The following is a 24,674-nucleotide window of genomic DNA, read 5'->3' on the forward strand; positions in this document are numbered from 1 at the left end:
TAGCATTGAAATAGTCTGTATCTTGCTCAAATGCATCAAATCATGTGATCTGAACATTAAATTTGATTCTTTGAAGCTGAAAACTAGAATGTGTTACAGCAAAACCAGTCCATAACCACAAAAATTAGCTTACTTGGCTTCAGAGGACCTTACACAGTCAGTGAGGCCAATGTTACTAGGTCTGCACTTGAAAGATACAGAGTGAAGAAGTTTTACTCATCCATCATACCTTTTATTTTCTAATATCAGTATGTGATCATCTTTAAGGAAGTTGAGGGATAAGAACCAAGGAACATACCAGCTGCACTTTACAGATTAACAGCCACAAAAATAGAAAGCAACTATACAATCTCTGGGTTTCACAAAACTAGTTTTTAAACACTTGACGCAACAAGATTAACTGCAACAAGTGAAGAAGCTAGATCTGTAAAGTGCTATTTTTGTTAGAGTGGCTAAAAAAGCACAACTACAACAGATTTGGGCATTGGGTGATTAGATTGTCGATGTCCTCCAAATCTTTCATTTCAGGCTCTGTGTTTTTTGATGAAATTGATAAGCCCATTTGTTGAGCTATCATGAGATGTCACTGGAGCATCTGACTCCAGTTCAGGCTCAATTTTCTTGGCAAGTTGTTTTCCAAGCTCAACTCTGCATTTATAAAAGCATGAGAAGAAAGAAAAACAATGTTAGTGCCAACAGCTTACAGTATTTACTATAAACCATTGATGTTAAAAATAGTTGCCAGTAAAAAGTAGCTTGACAGTGAACACTATGATTAATGTTTTTTCCTTCACAAGTTACTGACAGAGTCATTATTCAACTCAATGCCATTCATGAACTGGAGTTCACAGCTGCTTAGCTAAACAGGCAGCTCTCAAATTACAGAATATCTAAAGAAAGTTTTATTTTAGCAAGTGGAGTCTTTCTCCCTTCAGTACTCATTTGTGTTGTGTTATGCGGCCTGCCTCAACACAGAATGCGTTCAGCTTGCTACTGTTCACCATTGAAAATGACATCCCTCAGAACACTGATTTGTAACACCAAGACAATAAAGAACAGCTGAGTTACAGGCCTGGAAGCCTTCCCCACCACTACAGCATGCTATCCAGGAGTTACAGCCAAAGACAGGACAAGAACCTAAGATTTCCAGCAGCTCCAAGAAACTAGGCCGGTTCTACAGCATCCCCACATTCCATAGTTAGTTTTGGATGCCACTCTAGATTTTGATGTGTTGCAGTAAAAGCTGTACTTATTCCTACCCCACTCCTGATTTCAGAGGTTTTAGCAGATAACTTAGTTCCAGGCCTGTAGAACATGCTTTCTCTTCCAAATAACCTCTCACACCATAGGCAGATTTCACCTGAAAAGTCTTACTCATTTCCTGATCCCTCTTTCTCCTGCATAAGTCTTCATACAGTATATTGTACCATTAGTATTACTACAGATTAAAAATAATCTGATTAGCTCCTGATTAAGCCTTCCATTTCTGAAAGGGACAAAGTGACAAACTTCCCAAAGCTGCTGTTCTCCACATGGAGCTCTACCACAAACCTTGGTCACAGGTGCAGCCTTGCATTAGACATAGGGCTCCTATATATAAGACACAAGAACTTCCTTGGCAGGTATCTCCAGTATAGGAAAATTAAGAGGCAGTCAGTCTTTTGCTTAACAGACATCTTTCAAACTGCCTACTAAACATTTCTAGATGTAAAATTCTTTTTCCCTTCTATAGGGGAAATTTTCCCTTTCTAATTCTCAGAGCATGCTTCAGCCTGCCTGCCTATTTTACACATTACTACTGCCTCTTTTCTACATTCATAGTATTTTTTTTAATCAAACTAAACAAAGGTCCTTAGCTAAAGTTGTATCTACAAAATCATTATGGATGGCTGAAAAAGGGTACATGGTGACTTATCCCCAGAAAAATCTGTTTTTCATTTAAAACTAGCCTGTAATCATTTCCTCCAATACATTTTTTTCATTGTCTTTTCTCTAAGTCATGACAGATTAAGGAACATTACAGTCAATAAGTATACAAGAAAAGATCAAGGAGACTTACCCCCACTGGTCATAACTGTTAATATCCCAGACAATTCCTTGAACAAATATCTTGTGCTCATACATGGCTATAAGCAGAAACAGATTTATCAATAAACTTCATCAGAATGTCTTAAGCATTCACACTGAGAGATCTATTTACTTACCAATGATGGCTCCCAGAGTGAATGGGTTGAGTTTTGTAAACATGATGGAATTGGTTGGTCGATTTCCCTCAAAGACCTTTCAAAACAAGAATTACATTGTTATCTAGTATGTTATAAAACTCATATCAGAAACTTGCATTGTATTTTCCTTATAGCCCACATCAGATTATTTTGTATTAGCAGCAAATACAAAATCCTGAAAGCTTTAAACGCCAGCAACTTCAACTGTAAAATTTTATCATGTTTTATTAAACATGATGGCAAAATGTTATCTCCAAAGCACCACTACTGGCTACTACAGGTTACAGGAAGAAGTAAACTAAAGTCAGTACCCCAGGGCAGCGATGAGATAGCTCATCTTTTCTGAAATGCCTTGAAATTCTTCCAAATGGGCATGCTTTAGCAAGAGTGCTATTCACAGCCCACTCCACTAGACCCGGCAAGGTAGAACATGTACCACTGCCTTCACAGCTGTCAAGACAGTAGTGCTTGACAGCCACCGGAGGGCACTGCCCCATTAGCAAACGCCAACACAACGCCCTCACCACCACAGTATCCCAAGTGCCAGAGCCTGGTTACCTTATGGGGGAGAAGCTTCTCCAGAGCATCTCCACTCAGTCCTGCTGCTTGAAGTTCCTTACGAGCTTCATCAGCAGTCTTCCCTTTCATCAAGGCCTCAGTCTGAGCAAGGAAGTTGGCCAAAAGAATCTAGCAGGTAGAAATAAAAACATCAACTCAAGCTATGTTTCCTTAACTGGAACAGTGATATCTAGTGCTTGAATCTGGATGGAGACCTAGTCTAGAGTTACAATTCTTTTTTTTAACACTATGGTAGTAAAATGTGCAGTAGTTTTAAGCTGTATAATGCCCATTATTGCTTTTTACCTTAGAGTGCTAGGAGACTTGATTACTATTTTAACAGTTCATATATGCAAAGTCAACCAAGACTGTTCTGTAGAATCCTGCCCCTGCCGAAACTGACAGCAAGCCTCCCAGTGACAGTTAAGGAACCAAAATTGCATATGCCCCCTTTCACCCAGTATAGTCTATATATAATTTATCCCATGCTGCACCATATGCATAGAAAGCCAGGTACAAACATTACTCAAAAGTAACTAAGATGCACTTACTCTATATGAGGGAAAATCCTCACAGCAATCCCTACCAATACAGTAGAAGTTTTTATCATTTCCTATTCCCTGCTAATATTAGCTTGCAAATTCATGTGTGGTTTTGTCCTGCCCATTACACTGAAGACAAACTCTTACTATATCTACAATCAAATGAAACCTTTTCTCAATCTTTCACCTGTACTTAGTGTTACTTGACAAAAAATTACTATTACAGAACTTCAGTAGCACTTGTAATAACAAGATGAAAATTTAGTGAAGTATGCTTTTTCTGAAGAATGCAGAAAGTAGTAGACCTCGACATGTTTCCACCTATGGAATTTAAAATTGTTAGACATGGTTCACTGAAAATCCTTACTTGGATGATACATTAAACTAAAAATGGACTGATGAAAAGTATCTATGTGTTGAAGGGCTATCACCCTAGCTGTGCTAGTATAAACTTTACAACAAGATTTAGTGAGACTTGCAATAGCATTTCTGAGGAAGTTTTGATCAGCTCTGAGAATTAGCTTCTTCCTACTCTGCAAGAATTGCACTCCTTACAGTTCCCACAATGAACCTTCTCTCCAAATACTTAATTGCTCACCTCTTTCCAGCCTCAGTAGGCCAAGAGGCCACACCATTAGTCTGCCTCAAGAACTGTGGCTGCAATTTCTTCAACACCAAAGTTACCACTGTATTACATATATTACACATGTAATTATAATTTAGGTATTTTCAAACCTACTGTGAATGTTCACAGAGCCTATGTGAACAGTTTCAAAGGGACATTTAGCAATCTCACACACTACAATACTGAATAAGCTCCAGTGCCTTCAGTCACAAGAAAATATGGGTGCCCCAACAAAGAACTTGTTACCTTGTGATGCAAGCCATTTCTGACTGGGTGCTGGGTCTGGACTGGAATCAGAAAGTCACAGGGAATCATGCGAGTTCCTACAAGAAAAGCCACATTAATAACCCTGCAATAGGAAGTCTTAGAAAATCTTCAACTCTCACCCCATTATCAGAGTTACTAGAAGACTTGGCCACTTTACAAAGCTTTATTAACAGCAGGAGTGACAATACAGCTCAGTGGTTTCAGCTCTAGTTGACCCTCCTTATTGTAGAGTTAAAACCTGCATCTTGTAGCTTTCTAAAGTCAATTAAGAGCACCATAGCAATGTGATGTTAGATAAGAGCCCAACCTCTAAACCAGTGCCAATTCTTCAGACTCTTCCAGCTTTGTAGCTGTTCAGAATTTAATTCCAAAACAAGGTATTGAATAGCTTCAGTTTACCTTGATGAATGAGCTGGTAAAAAGCATGCTGCCCATTGGTGCCAGGCTCTCCCCACACAATAGGGCCAGTACTGTAGTCCACACGAGAGCCTTTCTTGGTAATATATTTGCCATTAGATTCCATATCACCCTAAAAGAACAGAAGGGTAGTATCACCTTTCTTTTAGAACCACACGGTATCAGTACAAGCTTCCATACATACTTAACTATGAGTGCTGCTTGTTTATGGAAATTTCATAAATATCAAGGATAGGTGCTTAATTTGTGGACAATAAGATAATGGAGGGATAAGGAAAAAATCTCTAAATTAACTGAGCAAATAATCTGATATCAATGTTGGCACCAGTCTCTTTAGGCCCTTGATTACATGAATTTGACTGCAATTTTAACCTGGAAACATGCATTCAGGTTCTAATACCAGGACAGAAGCATATCTCTCTTCTTGAAACCTTTACTCTGTCTAAGCCTTACCTGCTGGAAGTAGGCAGCAAAGCGGTGCATGTATTGGTCATAGGGCAGAAGGGCATGGGTTTCACATCCATAGCAGTTTATATACCAGACCCCTAGCATGGCTAACAGAACAGGCATGTTCTTCTCCAGCGGGGCAGTGTGGAAATGATTATCCTACATGACACAAAGGAAAAGAGTTATACTTTGGACAAAGCAATCATCATCCCTCCCAACTCTTATATTGTTTTTACTTTTGTTTTGATTTAGGGAGAGCTTCCCAAGCACAGTTGTTTTAGAAGCATTGAGAGGACATGGGGAGCTGAACTTGAGAAATGAACCTGCCTTTAGTTATCTTACTAACAACTCCTCTTAAGAGGAAGAAATCTGAAATAGGCATCCCACACTCACCATCCAGTGGGCTCCTGCAAGCAGGCTCTCAAAGTTGTCAAAACCTAATAATGGAAAAAGTCAGTTCGTATTTACTATTACAACTCAAACTTGATTTTTCTTCAGAGACAATTGTAAAACAGTTGAGATTCCTTGTACACAGCAAGGCTCCCAACTGCTAATTGAGTTTAAAGTTGCACTTTGACTTCTCTTGAAGTTTGCATCTCATAAGCCAGATACATTTAGTTATGATCAAAGCCTGGTCAGAGCAAGTCCAACTTCACAAAACATACTTCAAAAACGTTTGCCTAAAATCCCCATTCAGGCACAATGAGCAACTGGAAGGAAAACAGAGCATTAAAGCCAGGCTCTGTATTAAAAAGGCTACATGGCTTTCAGCAAGTTAGTCATTTCACAGCCAGGAGGAGACATTCCCAAAAAACAGGGCCAGGCTAGTACAGCAGGGATTTCTCTGTTGGTCTGAGGAAAAACAACTGTAAGAAGGTCTTAAAGAAAAACCTTTCCCCCCCTTCCTTGCTCTTAAGAATTCACCCAGTTTTTTTTCTTTGCTCTATAATTAGGGTATTTAAATCACCATTCATTTTCACTAATGAGTAGTTTGACTAATACAATCTTCTCCTGCAAAGCCAGAAATCCTGATTCTTATATGGAAAAGTGGAGGTGAAGTGTTTGGCAAACAAAGCAGCAGCTCTACCTATTGTCAGAAGCCAGCTTTGGGAGATGAAGGATGTAAAAGCAAGAAGTGCAGATGGAGTGGCACATCAGCAGTCAGCACCAAATCTGTCTGACAGCAGAGATGAACAGTTTATTGCAGACAAAACAGTTAAGAGCCTGACTGAAGTTTATTTTGGTGTTCACAGAGGGGTTTTGGAATGATATGAATAGGAGTTGTCATGTGTCAAAGACACAAAACCCAATCTTTTTCTTCTAACTTCAGTCCAAGGGAATTCTAGCTTTTATTTAGAAAAATAAATGACATTATTATTCAGACTTTAAATACCTGAAAGAAGTGATGAGGGAACAAATACAAGACTGCTGAACAGCCTGCTCACCAAGAAATAGCAGTTCTTAAAGCTCTTTGACATTCACTGTGTACTTTCCACCTGCATTTGAGATCTGCACTCAAATGCCAACGCTACCCAGTAACAATACAAGTAGGTGAGGATCAATTTCTAGGATCTATGCTTGCTCCACAGCCAACTGCAGACAGAAACAGCATTCCTGTATCATCAGGCCCTATAGCCTAGAAGAACAAGTACTGGGGACAAAAGGAAGTAATGGGAGAAGATAGTTCACAATTTTAATCAGAGCTCATATGCAGAACTGGAGACATAGGATTTTGAGGTTTAGTGTTTATATACTCACAGAAACTAAATACCTACTGTTATATAGTCTAAGAATGTCAGTTGCAAGGTCTAATTTTCAACACTGACATGGCTTTACATAAATTATACTATGCAAGTGACTGAAGAGATGCAATTTGACTATTTGTACCTAAGTGTGGGTAATTTCCAAAACTGCATTTGCGGTACTAAAATCTCGACATTTCCGTAGCATTATAGACTGTTTAGCACAAACATCCAACCACTCAGAGTAGGTTGGGTAAAATAGTATTTGCTACAAATCTGAGCCACAATCCACTATTATGGAATGAATTCCATATTTACATTCCTGAAGCAAACAGACTAATTCTTGGCATTGTTATATCACAGGAATACCTACCAATATGCAGGGCAATGGAGAGACCAATGGCAGACCACAGAGAGTAGCGGCCACCAACCCACTGAAAACAAGAGATTGGTTTAGATAGAAGTCCAAGGCTTTTAAACCTAAACTTATTCAAACTATTATGAAATAACAGCATGAGTTTAGACTATTTTCAGTAAAATCAATATTCTTTCTGGTGATAATTCACTGTACGTTATATGGCATGGTCAAGGGAACCTGTACCTTATAGTAGCCCACTAATGAATCCTTAAGTATGCATTTTTGAGGCTTTAAAGTTATCCTACTTGTCCAATTTATATAACATCTGTTGAAGCAGATCCCTTGATAATTCCAGTTCACTTCCAGATACCAAATTTGTAGCTTGTATTAACTGCTTTCCTAATATCACTCTTCCATAGGTAAAGCCTACTTCAGCAAGATTATGACACTATCTAGGGAAATGTAATACTCTAGATAATTGCTGAAGAGCAGCTTTAAAATCTAGTTTGTCAAGCATATCAATGAGATATAAACCAACCTGTTTCTGATTAACTATGGGGGCCAAGACTAAGGGTAGTAATACTTAAAATATGCATCCGCTACAAAATATCAAATTAGGCTCCAGTTTCTGATGTTTGACCTTTACAGGCCTAAATTATATACAGTAGACCCCAACAGTCAAATGTCACAGCTTATAATAACTACTTACACAGAGGAATAAGCTAAGACTTGTATCTCCTGTTACCCAACAGCTGATTAGACAGCCAAGAATATAGAAGGCTCCTCTTCAGACCTTTGACTGCAGGATTTTAATGGAATGGCCAAGAGAAAACTGTTTTGCTTGCCTGACATGTTTTCAATTTGTCTAGTTGTGAGTTTTCAAATATTCTCTGTACAGAGAATACAACTGCTATAATTTAGGTGTTTTGGCAGTTTTCTGACACCTAGTTAGCATCTTTGAAGCAAGTTAGATTATTGTAACAGTTAACATCTACCACACAACATTAGACATTTACTTACATCCCAAAACTCAAACATGTTCTCTGGGTCAATTCCAAAGTCTTTAACTTTAGGCTAAAATAAAAAAAGCGTGTAAAAACACCATAAGTAAACCCAATATTCTTAAAAAGTTTTATATCTAGCAAATAAAAAAATACAAGTTAAGTACCTATTAAATCCACAATCCCTCAATTACATCCTCTATTTAAAAAATACAAAGCATCCATCAGAAAAAGGTATACCTTCATTTCCAGAGATCACTATCATTATTCAGTAGTCTCAAATAAAATCATTTTCTGATCAAAGTGGCAATATAGTTTGGAGTTGGACTGACATTCAGTTTAAGTTTAACAGAACCATAACAGAAGAACTTCATACCACAGTACCTAACAGCCTCTCAGTTATTGCAATCTTTTTTTAATTGCTATTGGTCTTTCTACTTCATACTTTTGCACGAAACCCCACATCAGGGTACATTACGCTCATGCTATACTACAGATTATTTACACAAACTACCTGCATCACTTCAGCACTTACTTGAGGAGTCTAGGAGAGTAACATTTGTTAACATAAGTGCATTCACACACACTTAAGCAATTACAGGTAACACTCATTAATAACAGGACAGTAATTTCAAGTATAGAAATCTTTATTTCAGATTTAAAGCTCTAGCAGAAAAAGCACAGATCTATAATGAAGGTCCAATCTTGCTACAGTTCATTACTCTAGAAGTGTTTCAGTTATTTTCAGTAGAAAAAAATATATGCTTCCTTTCAAGAAGGCCGCTAACTATCAGTATTAAAATAATGGTGTCTTAAAAGATAGGCTTCCTTACTGGATTTTAAGATGAGGCCATCTTAAAAGTACATGGGGAAAAATAGAATAGATTTGTTATACTTACACCATTGGTAGACAAGGCAACAAAATGCTTGGCCACAGCTGAAGGCTTAATAAAAATAAACAGATTATTAGATCTAGAATACTAATTATTTTGATTTCTGGTCATAAAGCTGATCTGCTACCACTTACATTTAAACAAAATACTGTTGAGTATCATAATTTTTGTATTATCAACTTCAATTCATCTTATGCACATTTAGTATGGGAATTGTCAGCATGCCTGTCTGAAGATAACATTCTGATAATACTCTTACGAAGCCCTCTGGAAGCAGTCACTAATTAGACCAGCACACTATTTCCTTAAGAGTACGTTAGCAGTTTGGAACATCACTACCACCACTTTGGAGCACACGGAGTTTGTTGCACATGCGCTACCCTTCTGACTAGGGTCAAAAGATTGAGAAAACAGGAATTACTGATAAATCTCAAGCTCCAGATTTAGACTTTGGTCTGTCAGTAAGTGTTCAGGTGAACAAAGATGAGTTGTCTGCAACAGTAGTGTAGCAAGGAATTTCAAAGCCCAGCTTTCAAACTAAGTACAGCTACCCGACTGGAACAGGTTAAAGACCATCTTAATTACCTGAGCAGGCAGTATCTGCTTTTTTCTTTTAAAGGTTAGAAATAGGAGAGAATGAGCCAAATACAAGGTTTCTATTCATAGCACAGCCATCTGCCATAGAAATGTCAGTATATCGCTCCAATCATAGCTTCATTTCTAGTTTTTAAACATTCACCAAGAATTGGAATGTAATGCCACAGACACCATATTCTTAGATTTCCATATCAGTGGTTCCACCAAATTATTAACCAGCTCTAAGGCAAATGCTACACTATTACTTAGCAGACAGGTCTTGGGGGAACAACACATGACAACCACTTACAGTGTAAAACTAGTGGGTTTAATCACTTTGATCAGACATAACAGCCTGTCACTAACCACAAAGCACTGAAACGTTAGTACAACATTTGCTGAGCTATACAGCTTATGTTTGGGCAGCTATTGGCTCTGCTCCAAAGCACACAGGATGACCAGGGAGAAACTGCACAATGAAAAGCTGTTGCATTCTGTTACATAACCTAAATACATTAGACTTACATCATTAGCAGCACGTAAGAACCACTCTTTAGCCGTTTCTGCATTGGTGATAGTTTCTTGGGTGGTAAAAGTCTGCACAACAGAAGACAAGGAAGTATGTAAAATACTGCTTAAAACTGAAATAAGTTCAGGCTGCTAAAATGTCACGTTCCAGATAATCAGAGCAAAGTTATTCTAGATCTTCATAATAGACAGCTGCTGCCAGATTTCATCAAAAAAGCAAACTTATCAATCCAGTAAAGACTAGTGTTGCTAGATTTATTTATCTAGTTTTGTACTAGCATACATCTGGAATTGGAATAATTCTTCCCCATTTCCTACCTTCCCTCCCCAAAACTGTTATGCAAAACCTAGAGATTAAGATTTTCTGCCTTGGTCTTTCACTAAATATGAAAAGTATTACCATTCAACTAAAAAGGAACTAATTGAATATCAGAACAGGATAACCTAGCTGATTGTCCTCTTGTTCTTGAATTCCTTTTTTTTTTTCATGTAGCAACACTCATTTCTGCTAAGACTCTTGACATAATTTTGTTTTGCTGATTAGAGGAAAGCATTTTTCTGCTTCATGAAGTGTGCACAGAAGTTCAGTCATGCAGTTCTGCAAATATCTACAACTATTCTGATTTACCCAACCAGCAAAATTTAGCTTTAAGGGTGAACACTAGATTCAACCTACTCTCATCCAACTCCAGAAATATTTCATTATGAAACGCAAGCCTGTTACAGTAAACAAAAAATGCCATTCATCATCTTCCAAATATATCCAATTATCCAACTATAGTCTGGCAAACAGAAACTGCTAAATTGAAAGAGTAGAACTTCAGTCTTCTAAGCCTTTGAACCATGATCCTTGAACTCAATTATTCAAAGTGACCATTGGTATTACTTTATGAAGTTTCCTTGTTATTCCATAAGTTGTTGCCAAGTATTGCCAAGATAAGATAATGAGCACCACCATAAAACACGGCCAGCATTACATGTTAATTTGTTGCTGATTCTGTCTTCAACAGCAAAAGGGTTCTACTGTGCTTTACGAATTAAGGCAACTCAAGTTACATAACTATGAGGTTTGCCTTCATCAGTTTTGTCTGCCAAGACCAAAGCATTCCTCAAAGGAAGATGGCAGGTAGCAATTATGTTTACAAAGTTATTAGCAAGGCAAGACTTAAAATAAAGGCAGCTGTTAAGTCTGTATTCAGAAATAAGCATAATCTTAAACTACCAGCAGACTATCTTTACTTCTTTATAAGTAGAGTGGTATAGTATGTAGCATTCAAGGAATTGAGCATTTAAGTTATTTCAGTGAAGACATTTTGTTACTGCCCTAAAACAGAATGAAGATTCCCAAACTACATGCAATTCATTAATGCAAAACACACCTAACAAGTAACACTGTACTCAAAATAAAGGACCAAAAGTAACCTTAAATAAAAGGAATGAGACCAGATCTTGAATAACTACCAGGATCCTATATTCCACCCACAGAGAATTACAGTAAAATAAACTTTTGTCAATGAAGTTTAAACTTGTGTTGACTGAGAAATACACCCTAGACAGCATGAAATTGCTCATGTGTTTTACTTGGTTAAGTCATTTGCAGCACTTGAATTCTGTATCCCTAGGTATTTCATTAGCAATACAAGCTTGTACTGCAAGTTCAGGATGAATCACAACAGGCCTGCTCAGAAATAGTCCACACTAGAAGTCACTGATGTAGATCTTCTAAGTCCTTTACAGTTAGAGAAAGTCACACCCCAGTGCCTTTATTAGATATACCTTCGATGCAATGATGAAGAGCGTAGTGTCTGGTTTAAGCTCAGCCAGGGTTTTGGCTATATGTGTGCCATCAATGTTGGATACAAACCAAACACGAGGGCCTCCCTTGGAATACGGTTTCAGGGCTTCAGTTACCATCAGAGGGCCCTAGATAAAAGCAACAATTAGGTTTTATCTTCATTGCAAGCATGTACGCACACAAAAAGATGTGAAAGATGTATAGAAGTCAGGACCTTACCAAGTCAGAGCCACCAATCCCAATATTGACCACATCAGTGATTGCCTTTCCAGTGTAGCCTTTCCATTCACCACTACGAACTCTCTGTGGCAAAAAAAAATTTGCAATGACTATTTTATACTTACACTAAAGTTAGTGATTCTAACACTGAAAATAGGCTGTGTTTTCAGGCATTGTTGTAGAAAGTCTCTGAAGACAACTTTCCAGTTTTTAGAATTTAAAGCCTAAACTCATAGCTACCTTCTTTGCTAGACATTTGGTTATGTCTAAGATAACACTTCATTAAGTGTTAGAGGTCTAATGTGCATATTTAAAAATGCACTGCAAGATCAAACTCTCCTTCTGTGTGGACTGCTATAGCATTTACAACAGAGTTTTGGCAAAGGCAAGAAAAATCAAGCTAAATGAAAAAATCTTGGGCATTAAGCTATTTGCAACAAGTATTCAAACCTGAAGGGCTTCTTTAAGTGTCTTTAATTAGAAGCAACTTTGATAACTAAACTGGAAGACATTAAAATATGAATAAAGCCATTGAGAGATATTTATTGGCAAACCAAACACTGAAAAGTTTTTATTGCATGTGTTTTACATTAATATTTATTTCTGGGCTTCACCTGAACAGCACATAGTAAAGATTTCCGTTCTATTCTTGGGACAAACTTACAATCATTAAATAATTTCAAAAGACTGCACTGGATTTTGTCCATCATGTACCACCTATGCATTAAATTTGTTCCAGTCACAAAAGGAATCTTTCTAGTATCATGCACACTTCTACAACATTCCCCAATTCTAAAGCAATTTTTCAACAACACATCACCTGGTTATGCTGATAGTTGCTCTGCTTCCCCACAGACGTGTAGATTAAAGCTTTTTCACCCAAATGGAAAATCCATTTTTAGTATACACCATTCCTGTAGCCTGTTGATGATGTTGCCATAGCTTTAAAATCCCGTCTGAGTCAACTGAAACAACCATCTTTGTAATCTTTCCAAAGAAACTGCTTAACATGATTTTTAATTTGCAGAGAAGATACATCTGCATGGAAAGTGATATTCACAGGCTCTGATGATTGAAACGCTCTAGCAATAGAGAGGGTGGCACCAGTGAAAACTCTTGTTTTGCACTACCAAAAATCTTAATCAGCTAAAAACTCTACAGTGGAAAAAACAGACCATTGAATTTCTGTGGCCATTCAATTCTTAAGTTATCTGAAGAAACTACCAAATTCAGACCAATTAGTGTCAGTTATCATGGTTTTGGCATTTATCCATTAGGAACTGGACATAATCCAGGCTCATTTTGTATAGGTTAACAGTATGAGTTGGCAGCAATACTGGCCACTGCCACCTGGATAAGTCTCACAATAGCAATCAAGCAGGTCCAGTTCCTCAGTCATGTTAAAAATTTACTGAAACTATTACTAGGTGAGCTTGTACTGAATAGTTTCATCACATGTAAGTTTGACTTAGTGCTCTATGAAGTTCTTCAGAGCATTTCCTCAACTGATGCCTACATTTTAAAGATGTACAGAATCAAAGAACAATTGATGTTATTTGAAGATAATGGTTAACTGCTCTATTTAACTAGGGAAGAAAAAACATGCTGCTAAAGCTGCAAACAGAATAAAAACATAAAGAAATCTAACCTAAAACCAGAAGACCTTTAAGAAACTAAGTAGAGCATAATCAAATTACAAGTGAGCTGGGAGGTTCTACCTCCCTCCTGATTTTGCACAAATTTTAGACTCAAGTAGTTGAAAAATTAGCAAGAAATAAGGCAATATTTCAATGATTCACAAGACTTCTGAAGTAAATGCAAATTACTGCTAAAAGAGCAAGATCTAGAGATCCCATTAAAGAAAAACCCGACTGGGAACAGAAAGAGAAAAGTGAACCATACTAAAACCAGCTCCAACTCCATGCTTGAGCCCAAACTATTATAAAGCTCAAACAAGGGCACAATAAGTCATGTGAACCAGACTACAATCAATGCTTCACAATACACATGTAACAACCTGGCTGGGTATAGACCAAACATATGAAAAACAAGCTATGGTGGTACTTTATACCTGGCAAAAGTGTTTCATTTTGTCCAACACTTTGTTTACTTCTGGAACAACGTCCTTCCCATCTACAAGTATTGGCACATTGGAACGATTTCTTAGAGCAATATGAAGCACAGCTCGGTTCTGAAACAAGAAGGGAAAAAATTGCTGAAGCTATTTCCAAATTATACCCAGGGGCTTCAGGTGCTTCATCCAGAAGGTAGTACAATCTTCAAGACTTAAAAATCCTTTAGATTAACTGGAATTAGTAGAGAGGTAGTTTGTGGACATACACACATTCATCACCAGCTATCTAAACCACTCTCACTTCACAGAATCAGTGCAGAGGGCTTACAAAAGCATGTAATATGCAAAGTAAACAAACAGCTTATTTACTTTGAAAAGAAAGCTCAGAATCCCTTGGAAAGCATTTAATGATCAAGGTTCAGAATTCAGCAGTATTCAGTACTCAGCTTAATTATTCTGGCATGCTTCAGGTATACAAGGATGAAGTTGTTTCCTATTAATGATGATACTGAAAATCAATCATAACAAGCAGCCAAAGTTATCTCCTCTGGCATTTTCTCAATTATCCTGAGTAGTCCAGTTCATAGCAAGATACAAATATATTTAAACATTTGACAGAAAAGGAATAAAATAGCCACCTTATTCTATCCATTGCCCACAATTACATGTTCCCTGAATACTTGCACTCCAGATACATGGGTGGTAGCTGTATGCTAACAGGTTTTTCCTTGTAACACCATATTATATTAATTCTCCACAGTTATACCAAGTAAAAGCACTGAAATCTGGCCTTTGATTTGCTTGTTCAGGATCTTAACAGCTTTAATCTAGAATGAAGAAGTTAGTCAATACTAATGAACAAATTAAAAAATTAGTCTGCTTTACCTCATTGTTCCTCACTACAGTGAGAGACATTATGAGACAAATACAACACAGACCATATGAACTGCCAGGTTACGATTTAAATACCAAATGCCAATTCAAAAATTATGGAGTTTGTGGTTACTGACTTGGAATACAAAAAGCTCTTTCAGTTGGTAATTATCAAAGTGTACCCACTTAAATTTGGGGTGAACAGAAGCAATTTTTTTTGCAACACTCAGCCATGGAATGGTGTTATTTGGTAAATACTGCTCACTATCAGACTTAAAGGAAGCTTTGTCTTGATCAAGAGAAGTAGTCATATTTGACCTGATCTCTAAACACAAGTATTTTCTAAATATCAGGTGGGCTATGAAGACCGTCCCTGTAATGTGTAGTCAGATACAAGCTACCTCGCAATGCACCGTCCCTGTGCCATATCAAGCTGCAAGTTTTAACTCATCTGGGATAAACACCTGGCAATGACATGCCTGGGTGCACTATAAAGAATTTCCACATAAGCACACACCATGCAGCCAAAGCCTGCAGCACCAAATACAGACAAGTCTTAAATACTTAAAACAAATAGCTAAAAAATGTTCTAAAATCAGAACAAGAGTAGTGGACAAGTCAGTTCTTGCCATTAAGCAGCTCCCTTCTGTCATATTGCTTTAGGTTTATTCAGTCATGCTGTTTGACAGCATCCTGTTTTTAAGGTCTCATGACAATTTCACATTGTCCACATGCTCATATCCCAGAGCCAAATCAACTTGATTTGATATTCTATACAAACAGAAGAAAATTAAACAAACCAAATCTAATTCCAAGTCAACTTGTGACTGTAAACAAGAAACAGCCTGATAATGAAAAAGATGTTTCTACAGTTGTCATGCAGGTAACTGCTACATAAAGTTGCCATACCAAGACAGCAGCAAAATAGGGAGCTAACAGCAGAAGCCAAACACATCACAGTTTAATATTGTGTTTAAGTTCCTTCTGTGAAAATTACATATTCGAGACGACTTCAGCTGCTATGTTTGCTCTCATGTAGACAATGAGGAGTAACTCCATAATGTATAGTCAGAGATGGGCTAAACCTGCAATAATTTGTGTTACATGAGGCTAGTGAGAGGCAATATCTGAGAAAACAATCCTCCATGCAGACTTACAACTTATCTCCTTTTCCCATTTCCTTTTCTCACTAGCTAGAATTGAAGGCATTAATACAGAAGGAAGAGGAACCATTTCTCCAGTGAAGCTTTATCTGTTTCTGTCTGTGCATTTTTACAGGCATGTAGTATTCACAAACAATACAATGTCCAACTGCTGAGTTATTTTAAGCAAACAGCTTGTGCAACACCTAAATCATTCAATAACTAAGTCAAAGGAAATCCTGATTTCTGTGAATTTACCTCAAGCATACTAAATAGCCTTTACTATTTAATGCAGATTAATAAATCACTACACTGTTGACTTTCCAGTTTTCACCCTACTTTTAATTTCAGAAAAAGGGTACAGTTTGCGTTCTGTATGTTTTAGTGAAGATTTAACCATAATTACAATCTTCAGATCTACAAAGAAGATACTCATCCTCTTACTAAGTGGCTAATTTCCCAAGACTGTTTATAGTCTCTACCGTTAAACATACCCAGATAAGTAGCATCAACAACCCAAACCAAGAAGTGTTACACAATCCTCATTAAAACTTTGTAGGCAGTTTACTAAGCTTTATGAACACTGACATTAGGCAAAAGCATGTAAGGGATACCTAGAATGCAATACTCTGCTCCAGACCCTTTGCAAGATCTAACTCATCTTCCTATCAAAAGAGGGAAGAGGAGATAAGAAAATAACTTCTAAAGAGATTTTGGTGGTATATTTAAGACATGTTTTTAAGGGAGGATTGAATAGCTTTATTCACACACATTTTCTTCTGTCTTTGTCAGAGCTGTAAAAATTCCTCATGTAAGTAGTGAAGCAAACATTACAACCACTCAGCATTTCAGAGTAGCAATTAGAGTAAGTTTTTTCAAGACATGTCTTACACAGACGCATGAACATCCATAATAGTAACAACTGAGGGGAAAGAAGCATGGACAGAAATAGCCTTACCTCAGTGAAGTTGATCTTCTCTCCACTGAACATGCGTTCTCTGGCACTTTCCACACCCCTTGACTTTGCCTGAGAAATGTAAAAATAGATTCCTCTTAAAAATAGTAAGAAGTCAACATGCACTACAAAGGTCCAGCTACATTAAAGTGTGCTAACATTTACCACACAAGACAGTGAAACAAAAATTATCATATTAGATTACAAGACCACTAGATTCTAGCTTAAATTGATTCTCTTATTTTAAAGCAAGTATTTTTATGCAGGCTGTTTATTTCCTTAAGAGGTTACACAGTTAACACGTGCTGAATGACCAAGCTGCAATTAATCCATCTTGATTACTCAGTTTCATCTTGTCATACAGCTACAGGATTCATTAATGATTCTTTGTACCAGCTTAGAATTTTTTTTTTTTAACTGAAGAGTAGTAAAATTAATTTGACTCTTTAAAAATCTGTGTCTAAACCTTTGGCTGAACCAACAGTTGAAGAAGGGTTGTCAATATGGACACCATGCTAAAGTTAATGACACAAACTTCTTCCTTAAAATACATCCAACTGCAAATGAATCTCAAAACTAAGACCGCATGACATACAAAGTATTGATTCAATAGCAGGCATAGAAGACATCACCTTCTCTTACAGGTTTATATGAATCTCTTATTTTACTGCAGACCTCAATAACAGTGCCATATGCCAGCTGGTCTATTACACAGACAAAAATCTTTTCAGTGAGCACAAGAAACAGATCTGCGCATTGACAAAAGGCCTTGTACCCTGGGCCTAAAGGACAATGCAAGATTTTGAACAGTGTCAAGATTTGTAAACAAATGCCTTTTAACTTTGCTCTCAAATTCAGAGCTAGATGTATATAAGCAATGCTGGAATCATCAGTTGCAGGTAAAAGTTAAGTTTTTAAAATGTTGAATTAATAAACCAAATATTTGGGGTTTTTTTTTTAGGAGTTACCAGTTCCATCAGCATTTTCATCACTTCTTCTGTAACAAGGTTCTTCGAATAATCCAGTAAGATATCCCCATGATCAGTATTCAGAGTCAAGCTGTCAAAACAAACAAGTTGTTTAATTGCACATACCTGAAGAGTGACTGTTTTAAGCAAGACAATGATAACCCCTCTACAGATTACAAAATAATTGGAATCTTAATTATACTAAGTTACTGAAGATGACCTGAGGGACTGATTTGACCACAAGTTTCATAAAACGACTTACTAGTGTGTTGTTTTAATTGAAGACCATGGTTTTCAATAACCTAAATTATAGTGTCCACTTTCTGCTTGTGCAAGTTCAAATACAATGAAGTACATTTAATGCACAGTTGGACAATCACATTCTGTTTTCACTGAGCCATTAGTATTCTCTAGCAATAATTAGCTTTTTCTAATATATCATACGTAAAAGGCTTACTACATTCTTGTGCTGCTAAAAAAGTGAAACTGTCTTCCTACAGGTCCTTCCAACAAGTAGTCATTTATATGGAAACTTGAACAAGCCTTATTTAAAAGGCTATACAACCTCATGTACAGAAACATCCTGTCAACTACAATGCAGAATTCAGCCCCATCTGTGCATCGTATAGTCTCACTGTCCTCACTGACTCAGTGAAAGTCTCCAAATTATTTAACTAACCCTCATCTGAAAGCTATAGCCTAATACTTCAAAATACAAGCACTTTTAGGTTTACTTCTGAGATGACACACAGAAATGGTAGACCAACAGAAATCAAGTGAGCCCATTTGTATTTACTAGCCTTGTATCTCTGAGAAATTCTATAGTCCCTGTAGTCCTTTACAGCACATTTTCTACCCATTTCTTTGCACTGATTTACAGCCAAATATACACATTTACTCTAAACCAAAGAATCAAAGTCCTGTAAGTAATTCAGTAGGCCTCCTACAAAAGCACAGAAGGCCTTTTATATCTTACTCTTACTTTTGCTCCACATGCCCAAGCCACAGGAAATTGCATGCATCTAAATTCTCAGTGTTTCTGCATTGTTCATTATCTCCTCTGCTTTTTCTTTCCCAATATTTGTGCACAGAAATATGCACTGTTATTTCAGTGATCACGTATGCCAGAGGCTTCACAAGGACAAACCTTGGCATAAATTGCTATTCCAAACAGATATAATGTGACCGAGCAGGCAAGATTCCGCAAAGGAAGAATGGAGCTGAACTTGCAATAATAGTAATAATAAGCAAGGCCTAGACATTTGGGTGGTTTCGTTAACTTGAGCAAAACCACAGTAACATACTTTTTCTGGTCTTAAAATACAAGAGAGACTAAGTAAGGAAAGGACAGGAAGACATCTTCAAGCACAATCTTAGAAGAGCGTTTCTTTTATAGTCAAGAACACAAGGCAAGTAAGGAAAAGCAGTATCAATACTGTTAACCACCCTTCTCTTCAGAGATTTGATGCATTTATTTATGAATAGGTCTCAGATTTGAACGCATTTTACAAACGATATGGCAAGGCCATTATTATACTAATACTTCTTCAGTTTAGAAAAATAGAACTATTAAAATTCTCATACTACAATTTAATATAGAAAGAGAGTCTTTCCCAGTGTTCTGCTCCATGAATATGAAATCCTTACAATCTTTTATGTTTACCTGAAACATGCCTTGTTTCTACAGTTCATTGATTTTTATTCACGTAAATAAAACAATCTCATTAGACCTAGACGACAAAATATCCCATGAAATTCTGGCTTCATCTGAACCACTATTCATTTGAAAAAACTGCAGAAAGATTGCATCCCAAGACATTTTATGCAAAAAAAGTAATAACTATCAGATCTTACACACACACAAGGTGGAACATGCAGCATGCAATGTAATCTCATCTTAAACCCTTACACCAGAGATCCACCTTTTATTTAAAGAGAAGTCCAAAACCCCTGCAGCTCAGTTGCATTCTGCTACACTACCCATTCTGCAACGCAGCAGCTAATGGTAGCACTACCCAGGTGGAACAAGAGACTTGTCACGTAAGCCACATCCACATTTAAGTGATGCAGCTCTTAATTGGAAGGTCACCTGCAGCATCTCAGAGTGATTTTTATCTCCCCATCTAAACACAAACTAAAGAATCTGTATGCAGCCCCTAAATGCATTAGTACAAATAGATCCCTGGTGGTATATTTTCTATCTAGATTGGAGGCCCTTTCTGATCTTTCATAACAGACAAGCCAACTAGCAGGAGTGTAATGCTAGTGCTTTGTATCTTCACTGGCTATTTGCATCAAGAGTCCCTTAACTGGCATCTAGGCATCTATTATCTGCTGAGTTTTATGATAGCTGCATTATATCCGTTCTAACCCCTTCAAAACTAGTAGAGTTTTTCTAGTGAAAAAGTCATGATATTAAGACCCACTGTTCCTACCAGACCTTACCTTTGGGCAGCAAAGAAAGCCAAAGGTGTACCCTACAGGTTTGATTACACTCCCTCTCAGGAAAAGAGGATATACAAATTCTGAGGAAAAAAAAGGATCTTCTATCCATATTCTGTAGGACACGATGAGTGAGTGTAAGGTTCTTCTAATAACATTAGATAGATACTTGTGCTCAGAGGTAAACTATTCAGATTAAAAATTATTCACACCAGTCTTAAGTTTCTCTAGAACTAGCATCAGGAACCATTTTTACATGGCTAAAAGTTTCTGTTTTCCTTCTAAAGGAAGAAAGAGTCAATGATTTTATGATAATACCTAGCAGACCTAACTGAAATGTATTCATAAAGATTAATTTCACATGAGGAGATAGGTGCAAACTACAGAAAGGACCTTGTGGCCAAACGTCCAGACTGCTTAGGCTTTCAACAGATGTTAACTACCATCACCCTGCTGATCTGGCTCAAAGTGGCAATCAGTGAGAAGTATACAAGCAGATGTCAACTTAATCCAGGTTATCAGTTCTAGAAGTACAGTTTGCTATGAGAAAGTTCTCCTGGTAGTCTAAAATGCACTGGTTTCTCAGGAAACAGGACTGAAAATCATTAAAAGAAAGGATTAAGATAGATGAAGTAAACAAATAATTTCAACTGTTTCCTAGCCTTATGGGCAGCACAAAAAGACATTAAGGTGGGCAGCTATTTGAAACAGATAACCTTGGTAAAGAACATTTCACCAAAAATCTGATAAACACATTCTAGGAAACACACTGACTACGTTCAGCATGGAGAAAACATGTTAGAGATTAGTATGCATGCCTGAAACAACAGTTGTCAAATTATCTTCTTGGTTGACTGTACACAAGTGACAGTGTAACACCTGAAAAAAGGTCAAAGTACATTACACATTCACAAGATCAATTAAATACAGACTATTTGAGATTGAGAGAACATACTTTATGGTTAAGGTAACTTGGATAGTATTTAAGTGACAGCCAATGAGATTAAGATGCAGTGCCATCCCCAATAAGAGTACTTGCTTAAGCCACTCAGGAAGAAACCTTATAAAAAAAAGATTATACTTTTTGATTTATTCAGCTAGTTTGCTTCAGTCTTGCTTTGTCCCAAGGATGTTACCAAATTAGTCTCTTGGGATATAATGGAGATAAGAAAAAGCTGCAATTTAAGAAGTATCTAATGAGCTCAAAAGGAAAGAAAAGTCACTTTACCTAGGACACTAATGAAGAGCTTGATACATGCAACAAGTCCCATCTCACTCGAGAACAGAAACTCACTACATCTGTATTACTCAGGCTCACTTTAAAACTCAAGTCAGGGATGCATCTACATAGTATTAGACTTTTCAGATTGCTGGTGCAGTCCAACAATGTAACCACACACAACTTCTCAGCACTATCTCAGTGTACAGAAAACTTAGTCCCACTTTACACAATGAAACCACTGAACGTTATCATAGTGCTTCCACATCTTACTTCCTCCTACAGCAAAAATATGTTGCAATGCCTCTTCTGTAACATGGACAGCATGAGGCAAGGGAGGGCTAAACATCCCCCCCTCCCCATCTCAGGGCAGGGGTAGGCACGGCAGTACTACTGACAGGTAGAAGGCACAGGGACGGATGGATGGCTCCTCGTGATCTTATCACGGAGCTTATCATGACTAAGCACACGGGTGCGAGAGACTGAGACACGAAGGACCCACAATGCCGCTGTGCGAGCCGCAGCCCGGCGCTGTGCTTCCCGGCACGTACCCTGCTGCAAGGATGAGTCAAGGACAAGCACGCCCGGCCGCCCTCCTCGGGGGCTGCCGAGGAACGCCCCCCCGGCCGGCACCTGCCCCCCCCCCCCCCCGCCCCGCCGGCGCGACGGGGCTCCCGCCCGCCCGGTTGCCCACGCCGCGCTCACCGCGGGGCGCTGCAGGCGCCGGGCGCATGTGCCCGGCCTGCGATCGGCCTCCGACCGGCCGGCACAGCTTTGGCCAGCGGCAGCCGCCCTCCCCCGGCCCTCCCGCACGCCGGCGGGAGCGGCAGCGAGCAGAGCAGCCGCATGTGCGGAGCTCCCTCGCTGGGCCCCGCTCTCGTCCCGGGGCAGAAAGGAGCGGATGGGGGCTTCGCGGAGCTCTGCCCGCCCCCGCGGAAAACGCGGCCCCCAGCCAGGGGGGGCGCATCCCTCCCGCCCGCGGCGAGGCCCCGGCTCTCCGGCAGCCCCCACCTGCGGGAGGGAAGGAGCCAGCCAGCCCCACGCAGCCTCGGGCCTCGCACGCGGAAGTGCCCGGCGTGGCGGCAGCCTGAGGGCCCGGCGGGCCGCGGCGGTCGCCGGGGAGGGCAAGGGCGGCTGCTGCCCCACTCAGCCGCGGGGAAGGGCGGGCAGGGGCCGCCCAGCCTCACCTGAACTTCTGGAAGCGATCCTTGTCGGCCTCGAACAGCTGCCGCAGGACGAGCTTGGAGGAGTTCGCCTTGTGCCACTCCACCAGCTTCTTGAAATGGGGGTCGCCGGAGAGCGCCATGTTAGAGGCCAGGGAGGATCGATACGGACACAGCTGCCAAAGAGAAGCGAGCAGAGCTGCTGCTGCCGCCGCCTCCGCTCTTATAGCGGCGAGCTCAGCGTCCTGCCGCCGGCCCCGCCCCGCCCCGGCCCCGGCCCCCCTTCCCTTTGCGGGCCACCCCGCTGGGGGCTGGGATTCCCTCACTGCCGTGCCACGGTTCAGCGCGGCTGTGGGTCCCTGTGAGGGGAAGGCGGCGGCTGGTCCTGTCCGTCCGTGTGGGTCCACAGCGTTCGCAACGGCTGGGCACCACGCGGGGCGGGGCGACGGTAGCGGGCCCCGCGGAGGGGTCGCCGGCCCTCGGGGCTGTGCAGCGCACTGGGGCTGTAAATCCTGTGTCGAGGGAAGAGCGGTTTCCCCATCACGGGGAACCTGTGCGAGGCGGTGGGCGGAGGGGACCGGGACTGCAGCCGCCGCAGTTGTGTCAAGGCCACTGCTCGTGTAGGTGCGTAGGGAGTTGACCAGGTTAAAAATAAAGCAGCTTCTTGGGGTTATTTTTATCCTGAGTCAGCCCCACGGCCTGGTCCTGCGTGGTGCAGCCCAGCTGAGGGGTGCAAAGGGTGGACGGAGTGTGGCGAGGGAAGCACCGCTCACTCTGTGGTCCCAGCACCAGGCCTCAGGGCGGGGATGCGGCTCTGAACCCCAGCCAGGCATCAACGCCACCCTGAAACCTGCACTAGACATCTAAACACCCAAAGGGGTGCCCACCCTTTTTGCCAGCAGCATCTCCCTGCTACTTCAGATGGCCCCTGCATGACATGTCGGCTGCTCTGGTTTGCACTCTGAAAACCTTTGCTTCCCCCTGGCCATTACGTAAGGAGCTTACAGGCCGGAGCTGCGACGGGGAGGCTGTGCGCCCGCACTGCCAGGCCCGCTCCCGGGCGGTGGCACACTTGCTCTGAAGGCAGGCCAGGGCAGGCAGGTGAGCAGCTGCGCTGTTCTTCAGGGGGAAGAAAGGCTGTTCTGGGCAAAAAGCAGAATGTTGTTTAAACACGGGCGTGTAAGGGACTATGTCAAATTCCAGAGATTGCACTCTGCGGCTTAGGTGAATAAATCTCAGTGAAGTCATATTTTGAGCACCTAAGCCCCTTTATGGATCTGGGCCTAAATCAGAGTCACAGAGCATGAAATCGACTCAGATTACTAAAATCACAGCCCAAGTCTTAAGCAGCAGAATCAGCATCTTTTCCTTGCTGCAAAACAAAAAGCATTCTTAATTGATCCTTAATTATCTTAGCAAATGTGTACCTCTAGTGTAGCGATATTAGACTGTCTAAAAAAGGTCCTTCCTTACCTCACACTTGCTTGTTTCTAAAGTTTGCTTTTTCAGACTTAAAATAACTGTTCAATAGGCCAAAGCCTTTTTCTTCAGCAAAATAAATCTTCATCACTTGATAAGTTTTCTTTTTTTTTCATTTTTGGGGGCTACTCTCATCCCTGCCAATCACAGGCTTGGGCAATTTCTC

General features: G+C 39.8%; 1 protein-coding gene across 2 annotated transcripts; it reads right to left on the bottom strand.

Annotated features, from left to right (window-relative positions):
- Positions 1 to 210: 210 nt before the first annotated feature.
- On the bottom strand, positions 211 to 23,568 carry GPI (glucose-6-phosphate isomerase). 2 transcript variants are annotated; one of them, XM_054840662.1, is made up of 19 exons: positions 23,356 to 23,568; positions 23,054 to 23,205; positions 18,206 to 18,296; positions 17,241 to 17,309; positions 14,265 to 14,384; positions 12,194 to 12,277; positions 11,956 to 12,102; positions 10,177 to 10,248; positions 9,082 to 9,126; positions 8,202 to 8,255; positions 7,197 to 7,257; positions 5,475 to 5,518; positions 5,088 to 5,240; positions 4,617 to 4,746; positions 4,197 to 4,273; positions 2,784 to 2,912; positions 2,205 to 2,280; positions 2,060 to 2,126; positions 211 to 648 (listed from the first exon to the last, which is right to left on the bottom strand). In XM_054840662.1, the coding sequence occupies exons 2-19, from the start codon at positions 23,170 to 23,172 to the stop codon at positions 525 to 527; spliced, it is 1,662 nt and encodes a 553-aa protein (XP_054696637.1). In that variant the 5' UTR covers positions 23,173 to 23,205; positions 23,356 to 23,568; the 3' UTR covers positions 211 to 524. The 2 variants fall into 2 exon arrangements, with proteins under 2 accessions (XP_054696637.1, XP_054696636.1); XM_054840661.1 differs by lacking the exon at positions 23,356 to 23,568 and having other exon boundaries at positions 23,054 to 23,312.
- Between the last annotated feature and the right edge of the window lie 1,106 nt (positions 23,569 to 24,674).

Source organism: Grus americana, chromosome 13 (assembly GCF_028858705.1).
Source record: "Grus americana isolate bGruAme1 chromosome 13, bGruAme1.mat, whole genome shotgun sequence".
In the NCBI taxonomy this organism is placed as follows: domain Eukaryota; kingdom Metazoa; phylum Chordata; class Aves; order Gruiformes; family Gruidae; genus Grus; species Grus americana.